Source organism: Mandrillus leucophaeus, unplaced genomic scaffold (assembly GCF_000951045.1).
Source record: "Mandrillus leucophaeus isolate KB7577 unplaced genomic scaffold, Mleu.le_1.0 Scaffold1457, whole genome shotgun sequence".
Classification (NCBI taxonomy): domain Eukaryota; kingdom Metazoa; phylum Chordata; class Mammalia; order Primates; family Cercopithecidae; genus Mandrillus; species Mandrillus leucophaeus.
The window spans coordinates 77538-104384 of record NW_012101429.1 but is presented as its reverse complement, the minus strand read 5'-3'; the positions used below and the strand labels follow the sequence as shown (position 1 = coordinate 104384).

General features: G+C 36.2%; 2 protein-coding genes across 4 annotated transcripts in view; one reads left to right on the top strand and one right to left on the bottom strand.

Moving 5' to 3' along the window:
• GLMN (glomulin, FKBP associated protein) overlaps positions 1-17546 on the top strand; it is a 55757-nt gene extending 38211 nt beyond the window's left edge. The window contains exons 12-19 of one of the 2 annotated variants that reach the window (XM_011974460.1): positions 914-955; positions 1167-1240; positions 3037-3121; positions 3941-4050; positions 4757-4820; positions 15342-15453; positions 16178-16260; positions 16668-17370. In XM_011974460.1, coding sequence (XP_011829850.1) covers positions 914-955; positions 1167-1240; positions 3037-3121; positions 3941-4050; positions 4757-4820; positions 15342-15453; positions 16178-16260; positions 16668-16784 — 687 coding nt within the window. In that variant the 3' untranslated portion in view covers positions 16785-17370. Of the gene's footprint in view, positions 1-913; positions 956-1166; positions 1241-3036; positions 3122-3940; positions 4051-4756; positions 4821-15341; positions 15454-16177; positions 16261-16667 lie in introns of both variants that reach the window. The other variant, XM_011974461.1, reaches the window with a different exon arrangement.
• LOC105535392 (chromosome unknown open reading frame, human C1orf146) overlaps positions 17520-26847 on the bottom strand; it is a 24536-nt gene continuing 15208 nt past the window's right edge. For both annotated transcript variants that reach the window (XM_011974463.1, XM_011974462.1), the window contains 5 exons: positions 26472-26580; positions 21259-21352; positions 18939-19107; positions 18466-18544; positions 17520-17784 (listed from right to left, as the gene is read on the bottom strand). In XM_011974463.1, coding sequence (XP_011829853.1) covers positions 17650-17784; positions 18466-18544; positions 18939-19107; positions 21259-21352; positions 26472-26537 — 543 coding nt within the window. In that variant the 5' untranslated portion in view covers positions 26538-26580 and the 3' untranslated portion in view covers positions 17520-17649. The remainder of the gene's footprint in view (positions 17785-18465; positions 18545-18938; positions 19108-21258; positions 21353-26471; positions 26581-26847) is intronic.

The window sequence follows — 26847 nt, the reverse complement described above, 5'->3', positions numbered from 1 at the left end:
TGGCACTATCTCGGCTCACTGCAACCTCCACCTCCCGGGTTCACACCATTCTCCTGCCTCAGCCTCCCGAGTAGCTGGGACTACAGGCGCCCGCCACCACACCCGGCTAATATTTTTGTATTTATAGTAGAGATTGAGTTTCACCGTGTTAGCCAGGATGGTCTCGATCTCCTGACCTTGTGATCCGCCCGCCTCCCAAAGTGCTGGGATTATAGGCGTGAGCCACTGCGCCCAGCTGGAACTGAGTTTTAAATTTAAATTTTAATTTGTTTAAACATGGATAGCTATTAGAGGCCACCATTATAGATAGCACAGCGTCCAGTAGAAAAGCATAACTTTCTTCTTTCAGTACTTTATTTCTGTAGGGATCTTGGAAAATGAAGCTCCTTTATGTTTCTCATAACTCAAGTTCTCAGGACTCCATCCAAGGCATCCACTGACTCATTACCATAAAGACTAATATACATTTTGTTTTTCCCTCCTATGGTTTATTTTGCCCAGTACTCTTTGTTATGATATCCAAGGACATCCTTAGATTTCAGCGTGGGAACTGGTTTTCCTGATATTTAAATAGAAAAACATGGTTTTTGTTAACATATTGTTTGATTGTTTTTAATTAATAAATTATATTTCTGTGGGTTTGATTTCATTTTCTTGCCACTGTAGACATAATTGAAAATTATCATTTGCTTTTAAAAGTACGCTTTGTGACACTCTACTCAATATCACTTAAAAAATCAATTGTAGTTAGCTTTCTGGAATGAAAGGCTTAGGGAAAAATTAATTTACTTCACTTTTAAATCTGCTACCCTCACTTCTCTGAATTTTTAGTAACCTATTGATGTATTGTAGTTGTTTGTTTGCAGTCAGTATAATCTGTTTACATCTGAATTTTACATTTTTTTATTTCCAGGGCTTAGTGAAAGTAATGACACTTTGCCCCATTGAGACACTGGTACGTAAATGTTTGGAGACTAAAGAATAATGAGTTACAATGAGAAAATTTGACAAATAATTTAATCTTCTCTTTAAAATTTTTAATTTGTAAAATTTTTATATATTTAGGAGGTACAAGTGTGGATTTATTACATGCATGAAATGGATAGTGATGAAGTCTGGGCAATCTTTATTCATTTGATATAATAATATTGTTTGTTCCATTTTAGAGGAAAAAGAGTTTAGCTATGCTTCAGCTGTATATTAACAAGTTGGATTCACAAGGCAAATATACATTATTTAGGTATGTATCAAGCATGGCTAATTGCTAAGTGTGTGGTTGATTAAAAATGATGTTAATGCCATGTAATTGTTTTAGGGCGTAGTGTGTCGGTATGTTTTACATGTAATTCAACTCTGGTTGGAAGCCATATTATACATTCTCAGTGATGGCTAGAGAAAGGGTTAATCAAATATTTCAGATACATACTATATATGTCTATATTTTGTATGACTAATAGTATATATTGCAGTTCAATCAATTGGAATACTCTGAATTTGAAATAGACCTGAAAATAATTAAACTGGGATGATGCTCCTGCTAGAACTTTATGTATGTCACTAATCTCCATTACTCACAGTTGAAATTGATGGCTTTGGAATTACAACTTTGAAAGGCTATGCACTATGTTAATAGTAAGAGCTTACTAATAGTGCTCTTTGAGGTGGATAAGATTCTAGCAACTCTCTAAAGATTGGTACACTTGCTAATTTTCTGTGAAGAGCCAAATGGTAAATATAGGTTTTATGGGCTATGCAGTCTCTGTTGCAGCTGCTCAATGTTAACTTCGTATTGGGGATGGGTGTGTTCCAGTAAAACTTTATTGATAAAATTGGGCAGCAGGCTGGATTTGCTAAAATGTCTTACTTGGGATTGGCCAGTATTAGCACTGTTGTTTTTGTGGGGGTGCAGCAGTATGATCATGGCTCACTGCAGCCTTGACCCTTGACCTCCCAGCTTCAGGTGATCCTCCCACCTCAGCCTCCCAGGTAGCTGGGACTACAGGTGCATGCCGTCATGCCCAACTAATTTTTTTGTGGAGACAAGATTTTTCCATATTACCCAGGCTGGTCTCAAACTCCTGGGCTCAAGCAATTCACACCTACCTCAGCCTCTCAAAGTGTTGAGATGACATGCATGAGCCACCATGCCCAGCCAACACTCTTGATCCTATCTTTTCTTGTTGTTCTATTGACAGTAAGAGCAAGTTTATGAAATCTCAATTCTTAGGTATTATACTAGCTTTCCTATTCTATTCTATCTGTAGCTCTACCAATAAATCCCCTTTTTTTCTTAAGCTAGTCTTACCTAGTTTTTTTGTTTGTTTGTTTGTTTGTTTTTGGTTTTTTTTTGTTTTTGCAATTAAGCTACTCTAGCACTAGACTACTTTCACAGGAAAGAATTTGGGGATTTTTTAGACTATTATGTTAGTGTCCTTTCTTGCCATGTTAAATTATTGTAACTATGGGCATAAAAATATTCAAATTTGGTTTGATAGAAATGGCTTGTTGGAAGATCCAGTTATAAATAAGAATTTATGGGCCAGGTGCGGTGGCTCATACCTGTAATCCCGGGACTTTGGGAGGCTGAGGCGGGCGGATCACGAGGTCAGGAGTTTGAGACAAGCCTGGCCAACGTGGTGAAACCCCGTTCTACTAAAAATATAAAAAATTAGCCAGACATGGTGACTGGCACCTGAAATCTCAGCTACTCGGGAGGCTGAGGCAGGAGAATCACTTGAACCGGGAGGCAGGGGTTATAGTGAGCCGAAATCGTGCCATTGCACTCCAGCCTAGGCAACAGGGTGAGACTCTGTCTAAAAAAAATAAAAATAAAAAAATAAGTTACCATTTAGTGAGAACAATAACTATTACAGGTGGCTTCGTAATTGGTTGATCACCTTGCTAATTACCACTACTGTGGGGTTTTTATTCCTGGAAGTAACACATGGCCTCTTTGAATTTGTAAGACTTTTATCACCATTTAATTCTAATGCCATCCAGGATAATTTCACATGTATTGTAATTTTTGCTTTCAAGGTGCTTATTGAATACAAGTAATCACTCTGGTGTGGAGGCTTTTATTATTCAAAATATCAAAAATCAAATTGACATGTCATTAAAGGTAAGAACATAGCCAAAGTGTCAATTGCCAATTTATTTTGTAGGGTATATTTATTCATATGTAGAATACATTTAATGTGAGTTATTGCTCTATCTCTAGTATTAATTACTATTACTTAAATATTAAGGCATATTTTTTTCCCCTATTTCTACTATGTTTTAAAAACTCTGAATTTGGAAATTTTGTTAACTGTAAGTTTAAATTGTATTCTTTGAGCTTTTTTTTTTTTTTTTTTGATACAGGGTTTCACTCCTGTCACCCAGGTTGGGTGCAGTGGCACGATCTCGGCTCACTGCAACCTCCACCTCCTGGGCTCAAGCAGTCCTCCCAAATCAGCCTCCCGAGTAATTGGGACTGCAGGTGCTCACCACTGCACCTGGCTGAATTTTGACTTTGTAGAGATGGAGTTTCACCGTGTTGCCCAGGCTTGTCTTGAACTCCTGAGCTCAAGTGATCCACCTGCCTTGGCCTCCCAAAATGCTGGGATTACAGGTGTGAGTCATCACTCTGGGCCTCTTTTAGCTGATATTGTGGCTTCTTTTTGTTTTGTTATATGCTTCTGAAAAATGAATGGAAACTTAAGTCTCTTCTGTTTGTGAGTACTCAGTAATTCTACATGGAAAACAGAGTGACCAGTGTTCTCAAACTGGCAGGGTTTGTTCCTGGTGTCTGGGAAGTGAATGAAAGTATGGAAATTAAAGTTAAAAAATATATTTTAAATGTGCAATTCTTTATTTTCGTAGTGTCAAGGTATTAGAAAAACACATGAATTATCAAGCTATTATTTAGAGCCTTTCTCAATTTTTCGTTGTTTTTCAGAGAACACATAACAACAAATGGTTTACAGGACCACAGTTGGTTTCCCTTCTTGATTTGGTACTTTTTCTTCCAGAGGGTGCGGAAACAGATTTACTGCAAAACTCAGATAGGTGAGGTGACCATTACTGAAGTTCACATAGTGAATTCAGAATAAAATGGGAAACATCTGCTTAGGGAACCTAAAGTAATAAAATGTCTTTTCCTGTGATTTTATGATTTATGGCTAATTCATTAAGTTACATAAAGATTTTTCATATATAAGTGATTTGATAATGTGTAGAAACAAAATAAAAAGCTCCTCTTTCTAGGTGAATGACCAACACCAGGATTTAATAGCTTTTATGTACCCAGCATTCCACAGAAATTTGCAATGACAGCATTTGTGACTTAAAACTAAAAATCTGTGTATGTATGTAATTTATGTGTTTAGATTTTGTTGTTTTATTGTTTTCCAGGTCATTTTTTTTTTCATATAGAACATATAATTTCAGTTTCAGTATACTGGAATGGATATTGAGAAATGGTTAAAAGCATTTAAAAAGGAATCTTAAAATTCAGAAAGCAAGAGATGATGCTCTCAAATACTAAAGATAACACTTTTTTAAAACAAGGATAATAATTTTCACAATTGTATGATTTGAACTTGAATGGAAAACAAGAGTGATAAGTTATTACTACTCAAAAAGATATTAATGGAAATAGTTTCTATTGGCAAACCTAATTATAAAAATATGCCCAAAGTTTTAGCTTATTAATTGAGATTTCTGTTGACTATATAAAACCATACTGTAAGTAACATGTATTTTCAATTAACAGGATTATGGCTTCATTAAATTTATTGAGGTATTTGGTTATCAAAGATAATGAAAATGACAATCAAGTAAGTGGAGTATTTGAAAAGAAACTGTGAGTATATTCAAAAGGCATAAAGAATGTTTCAGCTATTCAGTACCTAAAGCCAATATTTAATATCTTACCCAGCTATAAAGGCCAGGAAGAGTTCCAACAATTATTCTGAAACCTGAAGTTAATTCCCAGGAGCATTTACCACCCCACATCCAGCTTTCCTTTCCCTTTCCATTTCCTATTGTATGTCTGTTTTCTTGCTGAAAGCACTTCGTTCTGTTGGGTAGATAAGTTGCAGGTCCTAAGTCAACTAACCTTGTGGAGCTCAATGTACATATGGGTGTCTTGTTCAGTTTCCTCCACCTCTAGCTCATGAGCTATATAAAATCATCTGATATTTTAATGTTGCCTCATCAGACATGACAAATTGAGGCATTTTCAGCACTAAAACAGAATTTAATAGCACTTTTTAAGTAATGTTTAGGAAGTTGGATTTTTTAAAAATAGCACATCATTAGAAGTATTCAATAAATAGAAAACTATTTGAGGGAGATTTGTCATACAGTAAAATTATATTTGCTTTTTATCTTCTCTTTCTACCCTGTTCTGATAATTGCTTTCCCTATATGTGTCACCTCTATTAGCTAGAACTGCCTGAATCATGTGTTGTTAATTGGTTTTTTTTTTTTTTAGTAATTGATTTTTATATAAAGATGCCAAAGAAAAACTTTTTTTTTAAATTAGGTAAATTGTGATTTGGGATGAAAGTTTATGGGAAAAGTAGCAGTCTCTTTCCTTCCTGACAGATCTACAGTAGATCCAGTGATTTGACCCCCTGTTCATCCCTCTGCAGCTGAAAATAGCTATTTGCCATCATTGACTAGTGCTTACTCTGTGTCAGGTGCTATTTTTTTTTTTTTTTTTTTTAAACATTTTGTTGTGAAAACTTTCAAATGTACAGCAAAGTTGAAAGAATTTTATAGTGGTCATTGGTTTACCCACCACCTAGAGTCTATGATTCTGCTATACTGACTTCATCATGTGTCTATCACTCCACCCTCTATCACTCCATCTGTCTCTCTTGTTTTTTGATGTATTTCAAAGTAAACTGCAGACATCAGCATACTTTCTCCTAAATAGTTCAGCATGTATTTCATTAAATTAAGTATTTGTCTGTAGTTTTTCTTTGAGGTAAAATTTACGTAATGAAATGTTCAAATTTTAAGTGTATATTCACTGAATTTCAACTAATGCATAGATCTATATTACTAAAACCCATATCAATATAGAACATTTCCAACATCACAAGAGGTTCCTCATGCCCCTTCCCAGTTAATTCTGACTTCATTGCGCCACTCACCTCTGTCAGGGACAACCACTATTCTGCCCAAGTGCTACATATCATTTATTCTTCAGAGAGGGTCTCGTTCTCTTGCCCAGGCTGGATTACAGTAGTATAATCATGGCTCACTGCAGCTTTGACCTCCGGGGGCTCAAGAGATCCTCCCACCTCGGTCTCCCAAAGTGCTGGGGTAACTTCCAGGCATGAGTCACCATGGACAGCCAAGAAAAGGACTCTTTATTTTTTACTTTTCATAGATAACGTAGGTGAAAAAAGATCATTAACTTGCACAAGGGCAAACATCTGGAAAGTGGTAGAAATAGCTATGACCCAGGCAGTGGCCAGAACTTTCTAAATCACAAACTAAATCCTGATTCCTGAAGGAGCTTGTGATAAAAATTGAAAAGCTACAATATAAAATTCAGCAGCAGTAGAGGCCCTGAGACTTCAGGAAGGTGGCCTTAGGGTAGGGTATAAGTTTTTATTTTTTTAGTAATCAAGAAAGGCTATACATACTTGAGAGATTATCTGTCTTGCCTGACAAAAACAAAAGGAATCTTGCTGATTAGGATTGATAGATGTGTTAGATATGGAACACAGAGTCATACAAAGGCAGCAGATTGGTCTCTGCCTAGAGAGGGAAGACTTGAGAGCAGTTTAGCATTGTGCAGTGTCTGCTGTACTATCCATAGATGATTCCTCACTTTTGTTTGGCATGTACATTTTCTGGTAAGGAAAAGGATACAGCCAGCCTGTAGGACTGCTTTTTTTTTTTTTTCTCAAAGAGACAGTGTGTCACTGTATTGCCCAGGCTGGAGTACAGTGGCACAGTCACGGCTCACTACAGCCTCAAACTCCCCAGCTTAAACAATCCTCCCACGTCAGCCTCCCAAAGTGCTGGGATTACAGGCACTTCTTTTTTTTCTTTTTTGAGACGGAGTCTCACTCTGTTGCCCAGGCTGGAGTGCAGTGGCACAATCTTTGCTCACTGCAATGTCCACCTCCTGGGTTCAAACGATTCTCCTGCCTCAGCCTCCCGAGTAGGTGGGACTACAGCCAGGCACCACCACACCAGCTGATTTTTGTATTTTTACTAGAGATTGGGTTTCATCATGTTGCCCAGGCTGGTCTCAAACTTTTGACCTCAAGTGATTCTCCCTCCTCAGCCTCCCAAAGTGCTGGCATTACAGGTGTGCGCCACCACGCCCAGCCAACAGGCATCTCTTATTTAATGGTTTTTAACAATTTTTCTAAGGGATCAAATATTCCAAATTATTGCTTTAGAAGTTACCATAAGAATTATACCAGGGAAATTAGCAAAAACCCAGTCTAAGGTGGCAACCTGACATCTTTTAGGCTCTTAAGAGCCTATCTATCTTGGAAACATTTCTCCCAAGTGCAATGACAATAGGTCGTGTGTATAATTGAGAGGCAAATATGTCTACTGTGGTTAATAAAAAATGAATGACAGTTTCTGAGTTTTTGGAAGATTTGGTTAAAGAAAAAACAAAATGGGCCGGGCATGGTGGCTCACGCCTGTAATCCGAGCACTTTGAGAAGCCGAGATGGGCGGATCACGGGGTCAGGAGATCAAGACCATCCTGGCTAACACGGTGAAACCCCTTCTCTACTAAAAATACAAAAAAAAACTCAGCCGGGAGGCTAAAGCAGGAGAATGGCATGAACCGGGAGGTGGAGCTTGCAGTGAACCGAGATCACGCCACCCCACTCCCCCCAGGCGACAGAGCAAGACTCCGTCTCAAAAAAAAAAAAAAAGAAAAAACAAAATGATGGTCTGGTGATGCTGAAATATGGGGCATTTTATTCAAAAGGACTCCTACCAGTACCTATTTTTGAGCACTTAAGTATGCTAAGAGGGTAATTAGATGAAAAGCAGACACACAGAAATATGAACAGGAAGATTTGAGAGAATCACATTCAAATACAAAGACAACAAAGTGATTCATAATTGAATAATAATCCATTTCTTTTCTTGCTATTTTGGGTTACTGTCAACTGACTTACTCTCTTCAGAAGCCATCCCTCCTCACCCTACTATTTCATGCCTCTTGTATCTCCTTGCTCAAGTTTCAGGCACCTTCTCTTACTCTTGAATTTCACATAACTTTTCTTGAATATCATAGTACAAACATGCTCTCATCTTTACTAGTAAAACCAACTTAGTTTTCATACCAAATATTATCTATTTGGTGAGTATCTTTAAATAATTATTAGTTGTTTTGAATTATAATAATTTATTCTAATACATATCTCATAATCATGTTATCCCTTACCTTCTGTCCTATGTACTCATATCCTTTCCCATCCATCTGTTCACTCATCTTTTTTTCTAAAAAGTTTGTAATTAAAATATGTAGAATGAAAGCTGGGACAAGAGAAACAATGAGATGGCAAAGTCCACAGGTAAGTATCAGGAATTTTAAAATTGTTTAATATGTGTGTGTGTGCTTTTCATTTAGGAAAAAAAACTATATGTTGTATAATAAATACACATACGGAAAATTCTATATAATTCATATTTTGGGTGCTCATTTAAGTTTTGGTTTTTTTTTAATACTTTAAGTTCTGGGATACACGTGCAGAACGTGCAGGTTTGTTACATAGGTATACACGTGCCATGGTGGTTTGCTGCACCCATCATCTCGTCATCTATGTTAGGTATTTCTCCTAATGCTATCCCTCCCCTATCCCCCGAGCCCTGACAGGCCCCAGTGTGTGATGTTCCCCACCCTGTGTTCTCATTGTTCAACTCCCACTTATGAGTGAGAACATGTGGTGGTTGATTTTCTGTTCCTGTGTTAGTTTGCTGAGAATGATGGTTTCCAGCTTCATCTATGTCCCTGCAAAGGGCATGAACTCATTCTTTTTTATGGCTGTATAGTATTCCATGGTGTATATGTGCCACATTTTCTTAATCCAGTCTATCATTGATGGGCATTTGGGTTGGTTCCAAGTCTTTGCTATTGTGAATAGTGCTACAGTAAACATACATGTGCATGTGTCTTTATAGTAGAATGATTTATAATCCTTTGGGTATATACCCAGTAATGGGATGGCTGGGTCAAATGGTACTTCTGGTTCTAGATCCTTGAGGAATCGCCACACTGACTTCCACAATGCTTGAACTAGTTTACAATCCCACCAACAGTGTAAAAGCGTTCCTATTTCTCCATATCCTCTCCAGCAGCTGTTGTTTCCTGACTTTTTAATGATCACCATTCTAACTGGTGTGAGATGGTATCTCATTGTGGTTTTGATTTGCATTTCTCTAATGAGCAGTGATAATGAGCTTTTTTTCATGTTTGTTGGCCACATAAATATCTTCTTTTGAGAAGTGTCTGTTCATATCCTTTGCCCACTTTTTGATGGGTTTTTTTTTTCTTATAAATTTGTTTACATTCCTTGTAGATTCTGGATATTAGCCCTTTGATGGATGGATTGCAAAAATTTTCTCCCATTCTGTAGGTTGCCTGTTCACTCTGATGATAGTTTCTTTTGTTGTGCAGAAGTTCTTTAGTTTAATTAGATCCCATTTGTCTGTTTTGGCTTTTTTGCCATTTCTTTTGGTGTTTTAGTCATGAAGTCTTTGCCCATGTCTGTGTCCTGAATAGTATTACCTGGGTTTTCTTCTAGGGTTTTTATGGTTTTAGGTTTTACATTTAAGTCTTTAATCCATCTCAAGTTAAATTTTGTATAGGGTGTAAGGAAGGGGTCCAGTTTCAGTTTTCTGCATATGGCTAGCCAGTTTTCCCAACACCATTGATTAAATAGGGAGTCCTTTCCCCATTGCTTGTTTTTGTCAGATTTGTCTAAGTCTCTGTAGGTCTCTAAGAACTTGCTTTATGAATCTGGGTGTTCCTGTATTGGGTGCCTATATATTTAGGATAGTTAGCTCTTCTTGTTGCATTGATCCCTTTAACATTATGTAATGCCCTTCTTTGTCTTTTTTGATCTTTGATGAATCTAGATCTTTAAATGTTAAAACTTTAGCTGTTTTCAATGGCAACAGCCCATAATCATAAAACTTCGGGTAATAAAAACACATGCCAAAAGTAGGCTAAAGAAATTTTTTACATATTCTGTTTGGCATAATTCCACAAATTTTTCAGATGATAAACTGTAATATTTTTAGAAGCATGTAGGAGTGAAGAAGCTGTGAGAGTATTTTTTCTCTTTCTCATGTTAAGGTTACCAGATCTTTTTTAAAGAAATAATAAATACTACAAAGAAATCACATTTTAAGATTTCTTAAAATCTTTCAATGTCTAGAAAAAGTAAATTAAGAGTTTTAAAATAGTTGTAATAATTAAGCATTTGTAATGTTCACAAATACCTGCTTTTAATTTCATACTCAAGGAGGCTCAGTGATGTAACAGTTCTGAAATCTTTCCAGTTCTAAGGCTTAAAACTGTACATTTCAAAATTCACTGTAGCATATCTCACAAAAGGAAGACTAGGCAGTTCTACGCTAAAGTGAAATTTACTGCCAGAACAGTTAGGAACCCTGCAAAGAATACAGTCAATGATGGTAATGAAGAAATAAAAAGACACGAACAAGACCTGGGTTTCTCCTTTCTTCTCATTTGTATAGAAGTCATCCGGCTCTGCAAATATTTCATGGATATGTTTTATCTTAGAGAAACGAACAACTTACGCAATATGCCCCTGTAACAAACCTGCATCCCTGAATCTTAAATAGAAATGGAAATTGAAAAAAAATCTTAAGCTCTAGATTCCTTACCAATGAATGATTATAAAACTTGACCATTGTAATCCCAGCACTTTGGGAGGCCGAGGCGGGCAGATCACCTGAGGTTAGGAGTTTGAGACCAGCCAGTCCAACATGGCGAAACCCCATCTCTACTAAAAATAGAAAAAAATTAGCTGGGTAGGGTAGCAGGCGCTTGTAATCCCAGCTACTCTAGAGGCTGAGGCAGGAGAATTGCTTGAACCCGGGAGGTGGAGGTTGCAGTGAGCTCAGATCGTGCCTCTGCACTCCTGTCTCTTATACACATCTAGATGTGTATAAGAGACAGCTTTTTTCTCTACACTTCTCTTCTCGCTTCATTTCATTCATTTGATCTTCAATCGCTGATACTCTTTCTTCCAGATGATCGAGTTGGTTACTGAAGCTTGTGCATTTGTCACGTAGTTCTCGTGTTATGGTTTTCATCTCTATCAGTTCTTTTAAGGACTTCTCTACATTGGTTATTCTACTTAGCCATTCGTCAAATCTTTTCTCAAGGTTTTTAGTTTATTTGCGCTGGTTACGTAGTTCCTTCTTTAGCTCTGAGAAGTTTGATCGACTGAAGCCTTCTTCTCTCAACTCGTCAAAGTCATTCTCGGTCTAGCTTTGTTCCGTTGCTGGCGATGAGCTGCGTTCCTTTGCAGGGGGAGATGCGCTCTGGTGTTTCGAATTTCCAGCTTTTCTGCACTGCTTTTTCCCCATCTTTGTGGTTTTATCTGCCTTTGGTCTTTGATGATGGTGACGTACTGATGGGGTTTTGGTGTGGGTGTCCTTTCTCTTTGTTAGTTTTCCTTCTAACAGTCAGGACCCTCAACTGTAGGTCTCTTGGAGTTTGCTTGAGGTCCACTCCGGACCCTGTTTGGCTGGGTATCAGCAGTGGAGACTCAGTTGAAAATGTAGAAATCACCCATCTTCTGTGTTGCTCACACTGGGAGCTGGAGGCTGGAGCTGTTCCTATTCAGGCATCTTGGGCACGCCCCCCACAAAGATAATTTCTTTTAGCAATTGTATAGTTTTAGGTTTTACACTTAGGTCAATGACCCATTTCAAGTAAACTTTTTATGTGATGTGAGATACGGGTTGAGAGATTTTTCTTCTTTTATTTTGACCTCAACACTATTTGTAGAAAAGGTTATCCTTAATTTACTGAATTATCTTGGCAACTTTGTCAAAAATCATTTTGTAAGTATGGGTCTATTTTTGGACTGTATTCCATTTACCTATATATATTCTTTTACCAATACCACATTGTCTTGATTCCTTTATAGGAAGAAATTATTCTGTTTTATTCCTTTTTAGGAAGTCTTAAACTCAAGTAATGTGAGTCTGCCAACTTTGTTCTTCTTTTTCAAAATTGTATTGGCTATTTTTAAATCCTTTACCTTTTCTGTATAAATTTTAGAATTTTGTCAATTTCTGCCACGAAGGGTTTTAATTCCACTTATGGCATTCTGGAAAAGGCAAAAATTACATTAACAAAAATCAGATTGCTGGTTGCTGGAGGTGGGAGGAAACTGACTACAAAGGGGCACAAAAATTTCTGGGTCATGGGAATGTCTTTACAGCAACAGTGGTTACTTGACTTTATATCACTATATATCTTTGTCAAAGCTCAGAACTGTATAGCTAGAAGGTTATATTTTACTGTATATAATCAATACCACAACAGACCTGACTTTGAAAAATAAAAAGAACCAGGCTCAATAGTGAATTAGACTGAAATTACATCATGAGCAGTCAAGCACACTCATTTATTATATAAAAATCTTTCTGATGTTTATTTTTGAATCGCTTATTCTCCATTTTTCTACATTAAAGTATTAAGATTAAATGTGTTATGTGGAAAGGATTTGAGGGAAAACTTTTATTTCAGCTATAGAAATAAATGTGTGTTGAGTTGTGATGTAAAACCTATTTTTTACTGAGAGTCATGGCAAAAATAATTTGAAAAACAGTATCCTAGAAACACTTTTACCCTGTGTGAATAGGAAAACATACAGCAATGTAAATGCTGCATTATTTTGAAATACTAAAAACTTAGTAACCGGATAAATTCCATATAATGGAATGTGTATGCGGCAATTAAAATGAAATTAGAGCTACAACATAAATAACTCTCAAATTTAAGATTGACAAAAAGGAAGCTGAAGCATGTTATATACAGTATGATATCATTTATATGCTTTTAAACATGAAAAATTAAGTGATACATTAGGAATGCAAAACATTCAAGTTTTAGCTAATGGCTGCCTCTTGAATAAAGGGGATTCCAGCCATATCTAGTATTTTATTTTTTAAAAGTAAATATAATAAAATGTTTCCTTTTGTCCAAGCTAGGTGTTTTCTCCATACTCTTTATGTTCAAATGTGCTTTAGTGGGTAAGAGAGTCATCAGTAACCTAGTCTTGAAAGCCATTCGTTGCAGTGAGTTCTGCCTATAAACCCAGAGGTGAATGCAAAGTAAAAAGTAAAAAAAAAGTTGGGGTGCAGGGAATACAAAATGGTGAAGAAAAGGCTGGACGTAAAAAGGAATAAAAGCTTATTTGCAGCAATGTGGATGGACCTACTTGTCATTATGTTGAAATATGCCAGGCCCAGAAAGACAGTATCACATATTCTCACATGTGTGAGCTGACAAACTTGATGTCGTGGATACAGAATATAGAATGATGCCAGCGTTGTGAGCATGGGAGGGGAAAATGTAGAGAAGCTGGTGAATGGGCACAAACAGAGTTAGATAAAAGACAAGCTGTATTGCTTGATAGCACATTAAAGTGACTATAATTAGCAACAATATATTGTATATTTCAGTGTAGCTAGAAGAGAGGACATGAAATGTATAGAAATGATGAATACTCAAGAGGATGGATACCCCAAATACTGACTTTATTATTATATATATTATGCATGTAACAAATACATGTACCCATAAATATGTAAAATATCATGTATCAGTAAAAGAAAAAGGATAGAGGTAAAAATAGGAGAAATGAGAGCAGTCGGTGCACGTAAGAGTAATATGCTTGTTATACTGTGTGACTACACTGGTTAAGGAAATTCCTGCTGCATATAACCCAAATTTGCCATGAGAGGTTAAGAAAACTTTCCACTTAACAATTTAAAAAATATACAACTAAAACATCCATTATTTAAAAATCAAGATAAAAAAAGAATAGTAATCAAAATTACACCATTGTTGATATACTGTATTCCCTTCTAGGTTTTGTGTTAATACATCTGTACATTTTTTCTTTTTTAAAAAGAAAATGAGATCATACTAAAAGAATCACACTGTTTTATAACCTTTTTTCCCATTCACCAATATGTACTGAAAAACAATATTTTAATGGCTGTATAGTTTTTCCATTATGTTAATGTGTCAATTTACTATGAATCTCCTGTCGTGAGTTATTTTAATTCTAATGTTTCACTAAACATTTTTTAAAACATCTGCAGTAGAATGATAACATCCATCTTTATTTCCCCAAGATAAGTTTGTAGATGCTGAGTGAAAAGGTATGCATATTTTTGAGGGTTTTAGATCCTCTCTAGAATTCTACTTTTCCTGTTAGTATAGGAGAAATAAGATCACTGAAATGAAAAGTATATATGTGAGACATTATCAGTTATTCATAGACATGTGTAGATTTTATTTGGAATGCTACAAGTAACATGTTATATACTACTTGGGTCAAAATAAGCTCATTACAAAATAGGTTCTCAAGTAGTTCATTATTCTAGTTAAGGATAAATTGGGTCCTTAAGTTTCCCTTTTTTATCTAAGACATTTTCCTTTGTAAAGAGTACCTGGACACTCAGAAGTACCAATGGATTTTCTTTTCTCTATTTTTTAAAATAAAATTAAGACTTCATGACTCCTCTCCTTTAAGTACTGTAAGAGAAAATGCTCTTGGAATAAAAACCTCTAAGATACATGACAAAATAAGCTGTCCTCAACAGATAAAATCTTCACCTACTTTGGTCACCAAGGAGGTTCAAATTAGCTGGGTATTAGAAAAGTTTCCATCAGTAGGAAAGGGAAAGCATCCTCTAGAACTAGATCCGTGGTGAGGATATCAATTGAAAGGACATACATGGGATGAAGGCATAAATAAGGTAGAGTCATTGTGGGGATGGCTCATAGAGGAAGAGATGTCTGTGAATTTATCTTCCAATAATTTTCTCATAAATCTTAACAAGTTAACAGATCTCAAACCCAGGAGCTATCCAAGTGGTGCAGTGATAAGCGTAGTGCCCCAAGTACATTTTTCTTTTCATTGGTATTCACATAACTAGATACAGTAATAAATGTAATTAGTAAATAGTGAAGTCCATTGTGAAAAGGGCCATGTTTTATTTTTATTTTGCGAGCTTTTAACACGTTTAATAGTAGTAGGCAGTCAATCACTGTTGAACTAAATAACTCATTCTTTTATTCTTAACAGACTGGATTATGGACAGAACTTGGAAATATTGAGAATAATTTCTTAAAGCCACTTCATATAGGACTTAATATGTCAAAAGCACATTATGAAGCAGAAATTAAAAATAGCCAAGGTTGGTAATGTGCAATTTTGTTTTCAGTTAGGTATAAAAAGTAGTCCAATTTTGCAACTGTCATATTCAAATTTAAGAACTTTTTAAAAATCTTATACTTGTTTAGAGACCATAACAGCTAAGCCATTTTATTTATAGTTAAAATTCTTAGCAGATCTATAAGCTAATTTACCTAAAGTCAGGTTAATGAAGACTTAAACCAAATTAAAGCATATATTTTAAAGCCTCAAGCTCTAAGAATCTGTATTACAGCTTTTCCATTTGGGTAGCATTCCTTTGGTATTGCATTTCACCCTCAAGTAAATCCATACAAATTATGAAAAAAATCTTAGATCCAGAATTTTGTAAGTCAACAATTCTGTAACAATCATGTGATCTCTTCCATGTATCTGTGGTGGTGCTTTTATAGGCATTTCCAGAAATTGTCTTTTTTAGTATAATGACTGTAATTGATTATATACTAAAGAAAATAGTTTGATGAATCCTATACATGCCAAAATAATGCTGTTTATCTAAAGAAGTATTAATTCACATGTTGCAGAATTTTGATAGTTCATTCTATTTGCTTATAGCTTAAGTATACCCTGAGCTGTTAAACAGTGGACTTAATTTTTACAAATAACTGACACGTTTTAAGTTAATGAATGATGAAAGTAGCTTATACATTTGTTATTGATATGAGAGTTTTTTAAGTGTCACACATGATTTTTTTCTTTTCTTACAGAGGCCCAGAAATCTAAAGATCTTTGTTCTATAACTGTAGGTGGAGAAGAGATCCCTAATATGCCTCCTGAAATGCAGCTTAAGGTGATCTGAAATTTTCTTTCCTTTTTCTTTAGAAACAGGATCTTGCTGTCTTGCCCAAGCTGGAGTGCAGTGGCATGATTGTGGCTCACTGCAGCTTCAACTCCCTGGGCTCAAGTGATCCTCCCACCTCAGACTCCCGATTAGCCAGGACTACAGGTGCACACCACCATGCCTGGCTAATTTTTAGTAGAGATAGGGTCTCACTATGTTGCTCAGGCTGGTCTCCCACTCCTGGCCTCTAGTAATCCTCTCTCCTCAGCCTCCCAAAGCACAGAAATTACAGGTGTGAACCACTCTACCTGGTCTTAAATATTCCTGAGCTACCTCCAGCTGAAATCTTTTCTATGTTTTGCTTTGTTTGGCTTTAAAGATAGCATTAATAACATTACTTTTTCTTGGCATTGCAGGTCCTACATTCAGCTCTTTTCACATTTGATTTGATTGAAAGTGTTCTAGCTCGAGTGGAAGAACTCATTGAAATAAAAACAAAGTCTACCTCTGAAGAAAATATTGGGATAAAGTGAAAGTTCCACTTCCTTAATAAAGTAAAAACTCATAAAATAGAGTATCATTTTCCATTATGATTTATTTAATACCATTATAAAATTTTTTCTGTAAAAATTTACTGCTTGAAAAATAAATGTAGCTTCTCTCATTTATCAGTTTCTATAATGATATACTATAGAAGTTTTTTTGTTGTTTTAAAGTTATCTAATGGTAAATAATGCCCACATATGTCCTAAATACTATTTTTGAAAATCCAATACAAACTAATAATTTTGTAACTTCATAAAATGTAGTTGAATTGTCTATATTCATTCCTACAGTTTTAGTGAGCTTATAAAAATACTGATACATTTTCTGCTGAAGTTAGATGCTATGTAACATTTCGGAACTCCTAGTGTCAAGTTGGCTATCACACCAGTGTAAATGAGTAGAAAGTTTTGAATTCAGGCCAGTTGACTTTTTTCTTAGCTTCTCTTTTCCTGGCTTAGGTGGAGTCTTTGGGAGCAGAGTCCCATCACCACCTCTCCAGCAGAAGTTATAATAGGAAAACATCTACAAAGATTAGTTTTAGAAATACTTGCTACCTTTATGGAAAAAAAACTACATATGACTTTAAGAAACTGATTAGAAAATTCTGTATTTTTATTTCCTACTAAATACTTGTCCATCTAAGAAGCTACACCTGAGTTTTATGATATATGTATGTACCAATCCTTTGCTAAACAGCGTTAAAGAAATCTCACAGTAAAACTCCTAAAATAAAATCACTTTTAATTGTATACATGTTATTTCAAATTAATATAAATGTCTTTAGATATTTGATTATAATTTAACAGTTCTAATTATTTTCACATTCTTTGAGAAGAGCATTAAGTTGGTACTCTAATTTGGGTTAACTGAATCACTATTCAGTTGTATCTTCTGAAGTGTTTTCCAAACAGGACTTTGCTCAATGATGTAAGCTTTAGCTGTTATCATTCTGTAGCAAATGCTATCTATGTATGGTTTGGAGGTAGTCTGGAAGAAGATACAAAGATCCAGCATTATTTACAGAAATAAGATATTTTTACAAGGTCACATTTAAAAATAACTTTCATTCTTTCAGCAAATCTCCTGATCATCTTTGTGCTAAACACTATGTGTGAGTTACTAGAGTAGTCAACAGGAAAATACTTTCTATCCAAGGAATTTCAAACATGCAAGCCAAAAAGTAGAATACTATGAAAATTGCTTTAATGGGGATATGTTCCAAGTATAAAAGTAAGGAAGACTTAAGTCTGCCTAGGGGGTTTCAGGTGTCTGGGCACACTTTGCAGAGGACAAAAAGCATGAAAAGAAAGTGGACAATTGGTAGATGACATTCCATGAGATAGTATGCTTGCACTCTGACAGTTCATGACTGCAATCTGACCAACTCTTATAACTTTAGAATTTGAATGAAGATATAAGTAACCAATAGGACCAACCAAATGCTCTTTTGGCCCCAAATGAGTCTTAAATGGTAGTGGCTACTGGAAGTAAATTGAGAAGACTTGAGAGACTTAGTTCAGGCTTGGGAAAAAGTTGCATGCTGAAACAGCAACTCCCTCAGGGGAACAGAAGCAAGATATTTGCCAGTCTTGCTCAAAAGGGTGACAACTGGAAGTTAAAAACCTTAAAATGTATATGTGTATGCGTCATATTCCCCAGGTGACTCACCTTTGCTATAGTGCACATAAGATTAATAGCATTTACTGTGTTGTGTACTGGAAGTATTCGTAAGTTACGACCCAGGAATCTGAAAAACAATTCATGATATACAGATCATATAACTTACTGACATGTGTTCTCTCAAGAAAGTAGAAAGAAGAGACAAATCTCTATTGTTTGTTATTTGTCTATGCAGTTCATGCCCTGCCTTACTCCACAGAGGATCTGAGATGGCTTTATAGCCAGAACATCACTGACTAAAAGCCTGTTCACTTTTGGCTTCGTCTTGGAGAAGCCCGGGAAGCATCATGAACCCTGTCAACTCGATTCATAGAATACCTTTTTGGCCCATGTTTCATTAAATTTGATAGGTTAACATCACAGTGTTCATCATCTAGCAAAACAAAACTCACCTAAAAGAATTAAGAACTGAAATAAATACAATATAAGAAAAATACATCTATAATGCTATTCTTCCATACCTCTGCTGAATTCTGAACATCAGTTTCCATTCTTCAGGCCCATGGAGGGCAGCAGACAAAACCAAAAAACTATTTTGGTGAATGTTAATAAATTTCTCAATTTTGGCTAGCAATGTTTCTTCGGTTGACAGAATACATTCCTTAGTATCCATTAATAAAAATGCAACTCCTAGGAAAGGTAAATTGAATATAAAACGTCACTTTGTCACAGAGATCAAATTTTGTTATAAACTCAGAATCAACCAAAATAGCTGTAAGTATACCATGTGTCCAAGCCCTAAACTCATAAGGAGTAGAAATTACTATAATGAAATTCCTATACAACAGAATTTAGGTAGTTCTTTGAAGTGCTCTGTATAAAAGAATGACTTGTGCTAAATAAGAGAAAAACATTTTTGGATCAGTAACTACTTTTTTTTCCTAGATGAAGGCATTGTCCACATGAAGATACTGGGTAGTTTTTCATTAAGATGAATTACATTTAAAAAGTTAATTTTTCATGTTATACTTTTAAAATATGTACTAGTGTATTATAAAGGATACAGATGAAGATATGCATAGGGCTAGGTATGTGGGAACGGACATGGAGCTTCAATGCCTTCTCTGGGCCTGCCACCCTCCAGACACCTGCATGTGTTCAGCAACCAAGAATCTCCTATAATTATTTTTAAAAGCTGGAAATCAGCTAAATAAAGAGTCTTAAGCAAGACTTCGGCTGGGTGTGGTGGCTCACGCCTGTAATCCCAGCACTTTGGGAGGCCAAGGCAGGCAGATCACAAGGTCAGGAGTTCGAGACCAGCCTGACCAACGTGGTGAAACCCTGTCTCTACTAAAAATACAAAAATTAGCCAGGTGTGGTGGCGTGTGCCTGTAATCACAGCTACTCAGGAGGCTGAGGCAGGAGAATTGCTTGAACTCGGGAGGCAGAGGTTGCAGTGAGCTGAGATCACACCATTGCACTCCAGCCTGGGCGACAGAGCATGACTCCATCTCAAAAAAAAAAAAAAAAAAAAGCCTTCAGTGATTTCTTGTTGGGGGAACCTTTCTATCAGAATATAAAGAACTATATAAAAACTAGCCGGGTGTGGTGGCGGGCACCTGTAGTCCCAGCTGCTCGGGAGGCTGAGGCAGGAGAATGGCGTGAACCCGGGAAGCGGAGCTTGCAGTGAGCAGAGATCGCGCCACTGCACTCCAGCCTGGGCGACAAAGCGAGACTCCGTCTCAAAAAATAAAAAACTTTAAAAAAGAATTATATAAATTAATACACTCAGCAGATATCTGCAATCTCTGAGTGTCTGCGCCATTAAGAATGGTCCTAAAGGGAAACTTGATTATAGCTCTTCAAACGATGTGGGAGACAGTCTGAGGAAAGTGACTGTGATTATATACTAATTGAGTAAACTTGGGCAACTTACATAACCTGTCTGAACATAAGTTTCCTCTTCTGTAACATGGGAGTAAATTTCTTGTTAGATTTGTCAGAAGAATTAAATTAGATCATGTATATAAAGTAGCCAAGGCAAATATTCACCAAGTATTTTATTTCTCCCTGGAGGGTTCTGTATTTAACCAGAAGAATGAGTTTGAGGCTATACCACTTTCAGCCTGGAGATCTATTCTAGCAGCTTTTTTGAAAGTGCTTGTCTTCAAAACTGCTAGAAGAGAAGTCTATTTGCAACCCTCCAGATAAAATCCTTTACCTCTACCTTTTTAAAGATCACTTCTGTCATTTCTCAAGCAAAGGTGGAGCTTCCCCCTTCCCATCTCCCCAGGCTTCTCTTATCCTAATCTAATTCCTTACTGGACTTTTGTCCATGACTAACAGTTGTACCAGTTGTCATTTCATGAACATTTATTTGTCCCCATGATTCTTTTAGTTAATATTTATATTATATCCAGCAAACAAATCAATACAAACAAATCAATACAAATTGATGAAAAACATTTTTTTTTTTTTTTGTATATCAGTTTTGACAAATGTTGTGGCCTCTGTTAATATAAGTAATAAACTTTCATGTAAGTATAGATTGTTGGGTAAGTGGCTTTTTCTATTTTCACTCAGTTCCAAAGCAAGCAGTTTTTTCCCATCTTCTACCAGACTCCACTAGTTCAGCTTTATTTTAACAATTGTAATCTAAAAGGTAATATATTTTGGAATTGGCCATATGCACTGAGTTTGTGGTAACTAAGTTTTACACAGTTACCCCTCCCAAAAGATAACACCTTAAGCTTATTATATGGTTATGGAACTATAAAGGCATTAGAATTTATACCAACATATTTCATAAGAAACTTAAGGCAGTGAGCAAATATACTGTACCAGAAAGAGAAAATATAATTGATCCATTTTCCACTGAATCTGAATATCGAACTTTGTGGCTTCGATTTTCTAGGGCAGTTGCAACTTCATAACTCTTTTTTAAAAAAATTCAGAAATACAAATTTAAAGCATGCTTACAATTTTATTAAAGCTAAAGAAAACATTAAAAGTTTAATAGGTTATTTTATAACTACCACTTACAGATATGATCATCAAAAGAGAAATAAATATGCTTTCCATGGAGAAAAAGCTTTAAAAAATGCAAAAACATTTAGTTCTACTAAAACATTTATTTCAAGTTAGGGAGTGAGTTATGTACTACAGTTATGTTACTTAGGAACAGAAAAGACAGCATTAAACTGTATAAACCAGAGCAAATGTAAACTTTTTCTTTTTTAGAGACAGATGAAGTTTCATTTTGTTGCCCAGGCTGACTTCAGATTCCTGAGCTCATGCAATCCTCCCAAAGTAGCTGGGACTATAGGTGTAAGCCACCACACCCAGCTGCAAACTTCATTTTAAAAAACAACCTGGGCAGTGGCTTACACCTGAAATCCCAGCACTTTGGGAGGCCAAGGTGGGCGGGTCATTTGAAGTCAGGAATTTGAGACCAGCCTGACCAACATGGTAAAAGCCCAAAATTTGCTGGGCGTGGTGAGGCATGCATGTAGTCCCAGTTACTTGGGAGGCTGAGGTAGGAGAATCACTTGAACTTGGGAGGTGGAGGTTGTAGTGAGCCGAGATTGTGCCGCTGCACTCCAGCCCAGGTGACAGAGCAAGACTCTACCTCAAAAAACAAACAAACAAACAACTTGGAGGCTAGGCATGGTGACCACGAGACCTTGGAGGCCAAGGCTGGTGGATCATTTGAGTCCAGAAGTTCAAGACCAGCCTGGGCAACATGGCAAAACTTTCTCTACAAAAAATACAAAAAATTAGCTGGGCATGGTGGCACATGCCTGTAGTCCCAGCTACTCACAAGTTGAGGTGAGAGAATCACTTGAGCCTGGGAGGTTAAGGCTGCAGTGAGCCGTGACTGCACCACTGCACTCCAGCCTGGGTGACAGAGACCCTGTCTCAATAATAATAATAATAATAATAATAATAATAATAATAACAACTTGGAGATAGATTCTGACATGCATTAATGTATAACTATGGAAAATAGGTGGTTGTCTATTTCTTAAATAATTGACAGAACCACATAGTGCCAGACATATACAATACCATCACAGAAGACAACCAATTTTACAATTCATCAATTTACATTACAGTTACTTTAGTATACTTTTAAAATGTTTTAAGCCTTAGGTGAGTCAGAAAACATGTAAGAAAACAGCTATAGGACTCTTGGTTTTAATACTAACCATTTCAAATATCACCTCATTTCCTATTGCACCCAGGCAATTAAATCATATTTCCCACAATACTAAAATCTAGGATTAACAGTTTTTCCTGATAAGATAAAACTTAAATTTGGCCAGGCACAATGGCTCACACCTGTAATCCTAGCACTTTGGGAGGCTGAGGTGAATCACTTGAGCCCAGGAGTTTGAGACCAGCCTGGGCAATGTAGCATGACCTTGTTTCTACCAAAAATTAAAAAATAAATAAAAATAATAAATAAAACTCAAACTTGATAGTTTCCAGACAGATAAAAATCTCTTAGGTAGATTAATTTTATTTTCTATTTTGCCTCAGAATATGTATGTTTTAAGCACACAGGCTGAAATTATGTGTAAAATACATGCTTCCTTTCTTTTCTAAAGAGTATTTTGTGTCACTCAGACAGATCCTGACCTACAGTTTAACTGTGGCTCTTTTCTTCTGCTGTTCTAAAATTATATAATGCTTCCAGCAACGGCAGATTAAGTAATTTAGGCCAACCCGCCTACTGAACGCAACTAGAAAAGCTGGACAATCTTCTAAAATCTGCTTGAATACACCAGAGAGCTAACAGGATAGTAAAAAATTATAAGGTCAACATCTATACAGAAATTCAAATATATGAGCAAGCATTTAGGCCACTTTTTTCCCTGAGGGCATCTGCCAGCTCAGAAAGAGGCAGAAGAGAGGCTGAACAGATCTTTTGACGAAAATAGAACAGTTCTCACAGGGACTATAGCCCAGCTTCAAACCATTTCAATCCCTGAAATTGTATTAAGGTGATAACTGAATTACCAGTGCTTCCCAGCACCTTGTAGAAACACTGTCTGGAGCAACCTTTCTCAATCAGGTCTCCTCATCTGAATTATGGAACAAAGAAAATGATCTAAGTGACTATTGTGTCAATTCTCCCATAGCTAGAGGTACAGGAGACAATTTAATTCAACACTCTAGATGTACAGGATACAACTTAATTCATCATATAAAAGAGATGCCTTAGGAGTTGGGTTGTCAGATTTAGCAAATAAAAACAACACAACACTCAGTTAAATGTGAATGCGTGACAAACAATGCAATTTTCAGTATAAGTATGTCCCACGTAATATTTGGGACATAATTATAGTAAATTCACTGTTTATCTGAAATTCAAACTTTTTATTTTTTATTTTTATTTTTTATTTTTTTTGAGGCAGGGTCTTACACTGTCACCCAGGCTGGAGTGCAATGGCATAATCTTGGACCACTGCAACCTCTGCCTCCTGGGTTCAAATGATTCTCCTACCTCAGCCTCCCAAGTAGCTGGAATTACAGGCACACACCACCATGCCTGGCTAATTTTTGTATTTTTAGTAGAGACAGAGTTTCACCATGTTGGCCAGGCTGGTCTCAAAACTCCTGACCTCAAGTGATCCACCCACCTTGGCCTTCCAGAGTGCTGGGATTATAGGCGTGAGCCACCGCACCTGGCTGGAAATTCAAACTTGAGTGTCCTGTATTTTATCTGGCAACCCTACTTAGGGCATCAGGAATTTAATTTTCTTATAGAATTAAAACCTCTCAAGGGGAAGATAGCATTATTCTAGGCTTCAAATTATTTCTACAATTTTTCAAATACAAATTCCAACATACAATAAAAAATAATCAGACATACAAAGGGACACAATTCCATGAAAGAAAACTATCAGAAATAATAGAGAACAGAAACAGGCCCACAGGGGATGCATGTAGTGAAGCTATCAAATACACACCTTAAAACAGCCTGTTTATTATGATCAAGGAGATAAAACATAGCTTAAGAATTTTGGCAAAGAACTGGAAGATATGTTTAAAAATATAAAAAACATGAGTTAAGAAAGCTCCCTAAAATTTGATTCAAACAGGGCCAGGCACAGTGGCTCAGGCCTGTAATCCCAGCACTTTGGGAGGCCAAGGCAATGTACTGCTTGAGCTCAGGAGTTCAAGACTGGCCTGGGCAATGTAGTGAGACCCTATCTAATTAAAAAACAAACACATAATAAAAAATCTGAGTCAAATCTTTAAAATAAAAAGCAGTGTATTAGGCAGACAAGTGAAGGAAGAAGACAAATATGAGAAGAGTATGAACAGAAAGAGTAACAAAGGTAAAGGCATTCAGACCTAAAGGTATGGTTCTTATACAGTGAGTGGGTAAGGTATATACAAGTCAGATAATTTGGGTACAATGTTAGGAATAATTGCTGGCAGATCATGAGCACCCATATATATCATGCCAATGAATTTCAATAATATCCTATTATCAGGAGGAACCAACTAAAAGAATAAAATAATGGAATGCTAAAAAAAATAATGAAGGTAAAATTAGAACGTATTGAATTGAGAAAACAATAGGTAAGTCCAAGAGCTGATTCATCAAAATGACCAGGAAGCTAAGTATAGATTTTTCAAAATACATTTCATAGAATATTAGTCCTATTAGATATTAAAAGATGCTCCTGCCTGAAATAAGACTGGGGAATGCTGAATATTATTTCATCTCTTTTGGGGGTTTTATAATGCATTTGAACATATTAAAGTCTCTGAATAATAGTGCAGTAAAAAGAAAACCTAACCAAAACAAAACAAAACAAAAAACACTTGTTTAACTTTGTTTATAGCAGCATCCAAAATAAAATCCATACAATACTCCTTCCTGCATATGTAACATCTATTAATAATCTTTAAAACTAGTATTATGTCAGCCAGGTGCAGTGGCTCACGCCTGTAATCCCAGCACTTTGGGAAGCCATCGTGCAGGTTGGGGTGGGGGCGGGGTTCAGAGTTCGAGACCAGCCTGGCCAACGTGGTGAAACCCCATCGCTATTAAAAATACAAAAATTAGCTGGCGTGGTGGCAGGCCCCTGTGATCCCAGCTACTTGGGAGGCTGAGGCAGGAGAATCACTTGAGCCTGAGAGGCGGAGGTTGCAGTGAGCCAAGATTGTGCCACTACTCCAGCCTGGGCGACAGAGCAAAGCTCCATCTCAAAACAACAAAAAACAAAAACTAATATGTCTAGCACATCACTCATAAGAAAGAAAATGTAAGTAAAAACAGGAATGAAAAGGCGCACTTAACGGCAGTTTATTAGAAAATTTAAAGAATGACAATATGAAACTTTTCACCACAGAAATGTAAATTTCATAAAGTTCAACTTAATACATTTAAAAGCCTCTATAAAATGGGTAAATGTTTGTAAAAATATAATTTATGAAAATAGACTCACAATAAAGTATAAAACAAAATACAACAAAAACCATAAAACCACACCTTACTATGGAATAATCATTTCTTGCCCCTTCACTCCAGACATCAGCTGGTGTCCATAAGATAAATATTAGGGCAATGGAGAAGTCTTGTGAGCTGAGGGTTGTGAGCTGACCACCTACTCTCAGGCATTCAACTTTCCGTCTCTCCCTCTCCAAACTGTAAGGAGACAGTCTCATTCCGATGCTGCCAAGGCTAGAATATCAGTTTCTGGTTCTTTAGCTCTCAAAAAGCCTTAACTAATATATATCTGCATATCTTTACTGTTTCTGGAATTCCTTAACATCTCCATTAGAGTGCTTACAGAAAGAAAAAAAAAGAACTTTAGAAAATCTCCAACCTTCAAAGAATTAAGGAAGTAGGATGTTGAAAATGAACGCAAAAAGTCTATTTATTTATCTTTAAAATACATGTAGCTTATGCACTTCCTGCTCCCCACAACTAATTGTGGACAATCAAGCTAAGAAGCTTTTAAAATATTGTTCCATATGAAAGCTGCTTTTAATTTTTTTTAAGTTAAAGATCAGTGGCCCAAATGCCCCTTTACCTTAAGAGATGAGCTAATAATAATGGTGGTTGTCCATTTTATTTTTTCTTTTCCACTTTCAGCCATCTGTCTGTTTGTAGAGCACCCTAGCTTCTAATGGTGCAACAATCTGAGAAAATTAAGAACAAAAAGAATACAAAGAATTATCTGATGAATAAGTAAATTAAAGATGGAACTAAAACTAGGGTACTGGAGACATTTTAAAGAATATTTGAACATCAAAATTTGACAACAGAAAAAGTATCTGTCTTGTTATACATTTAGCTTATTCAATACTATGCTTCCCATTAACAAGTATCAAATCAATGATTCCCATTTCAGCACACTAAAGAAAGAGGACTTGCATCAAGAACATGTCTGAGGTTTTTATCCTACC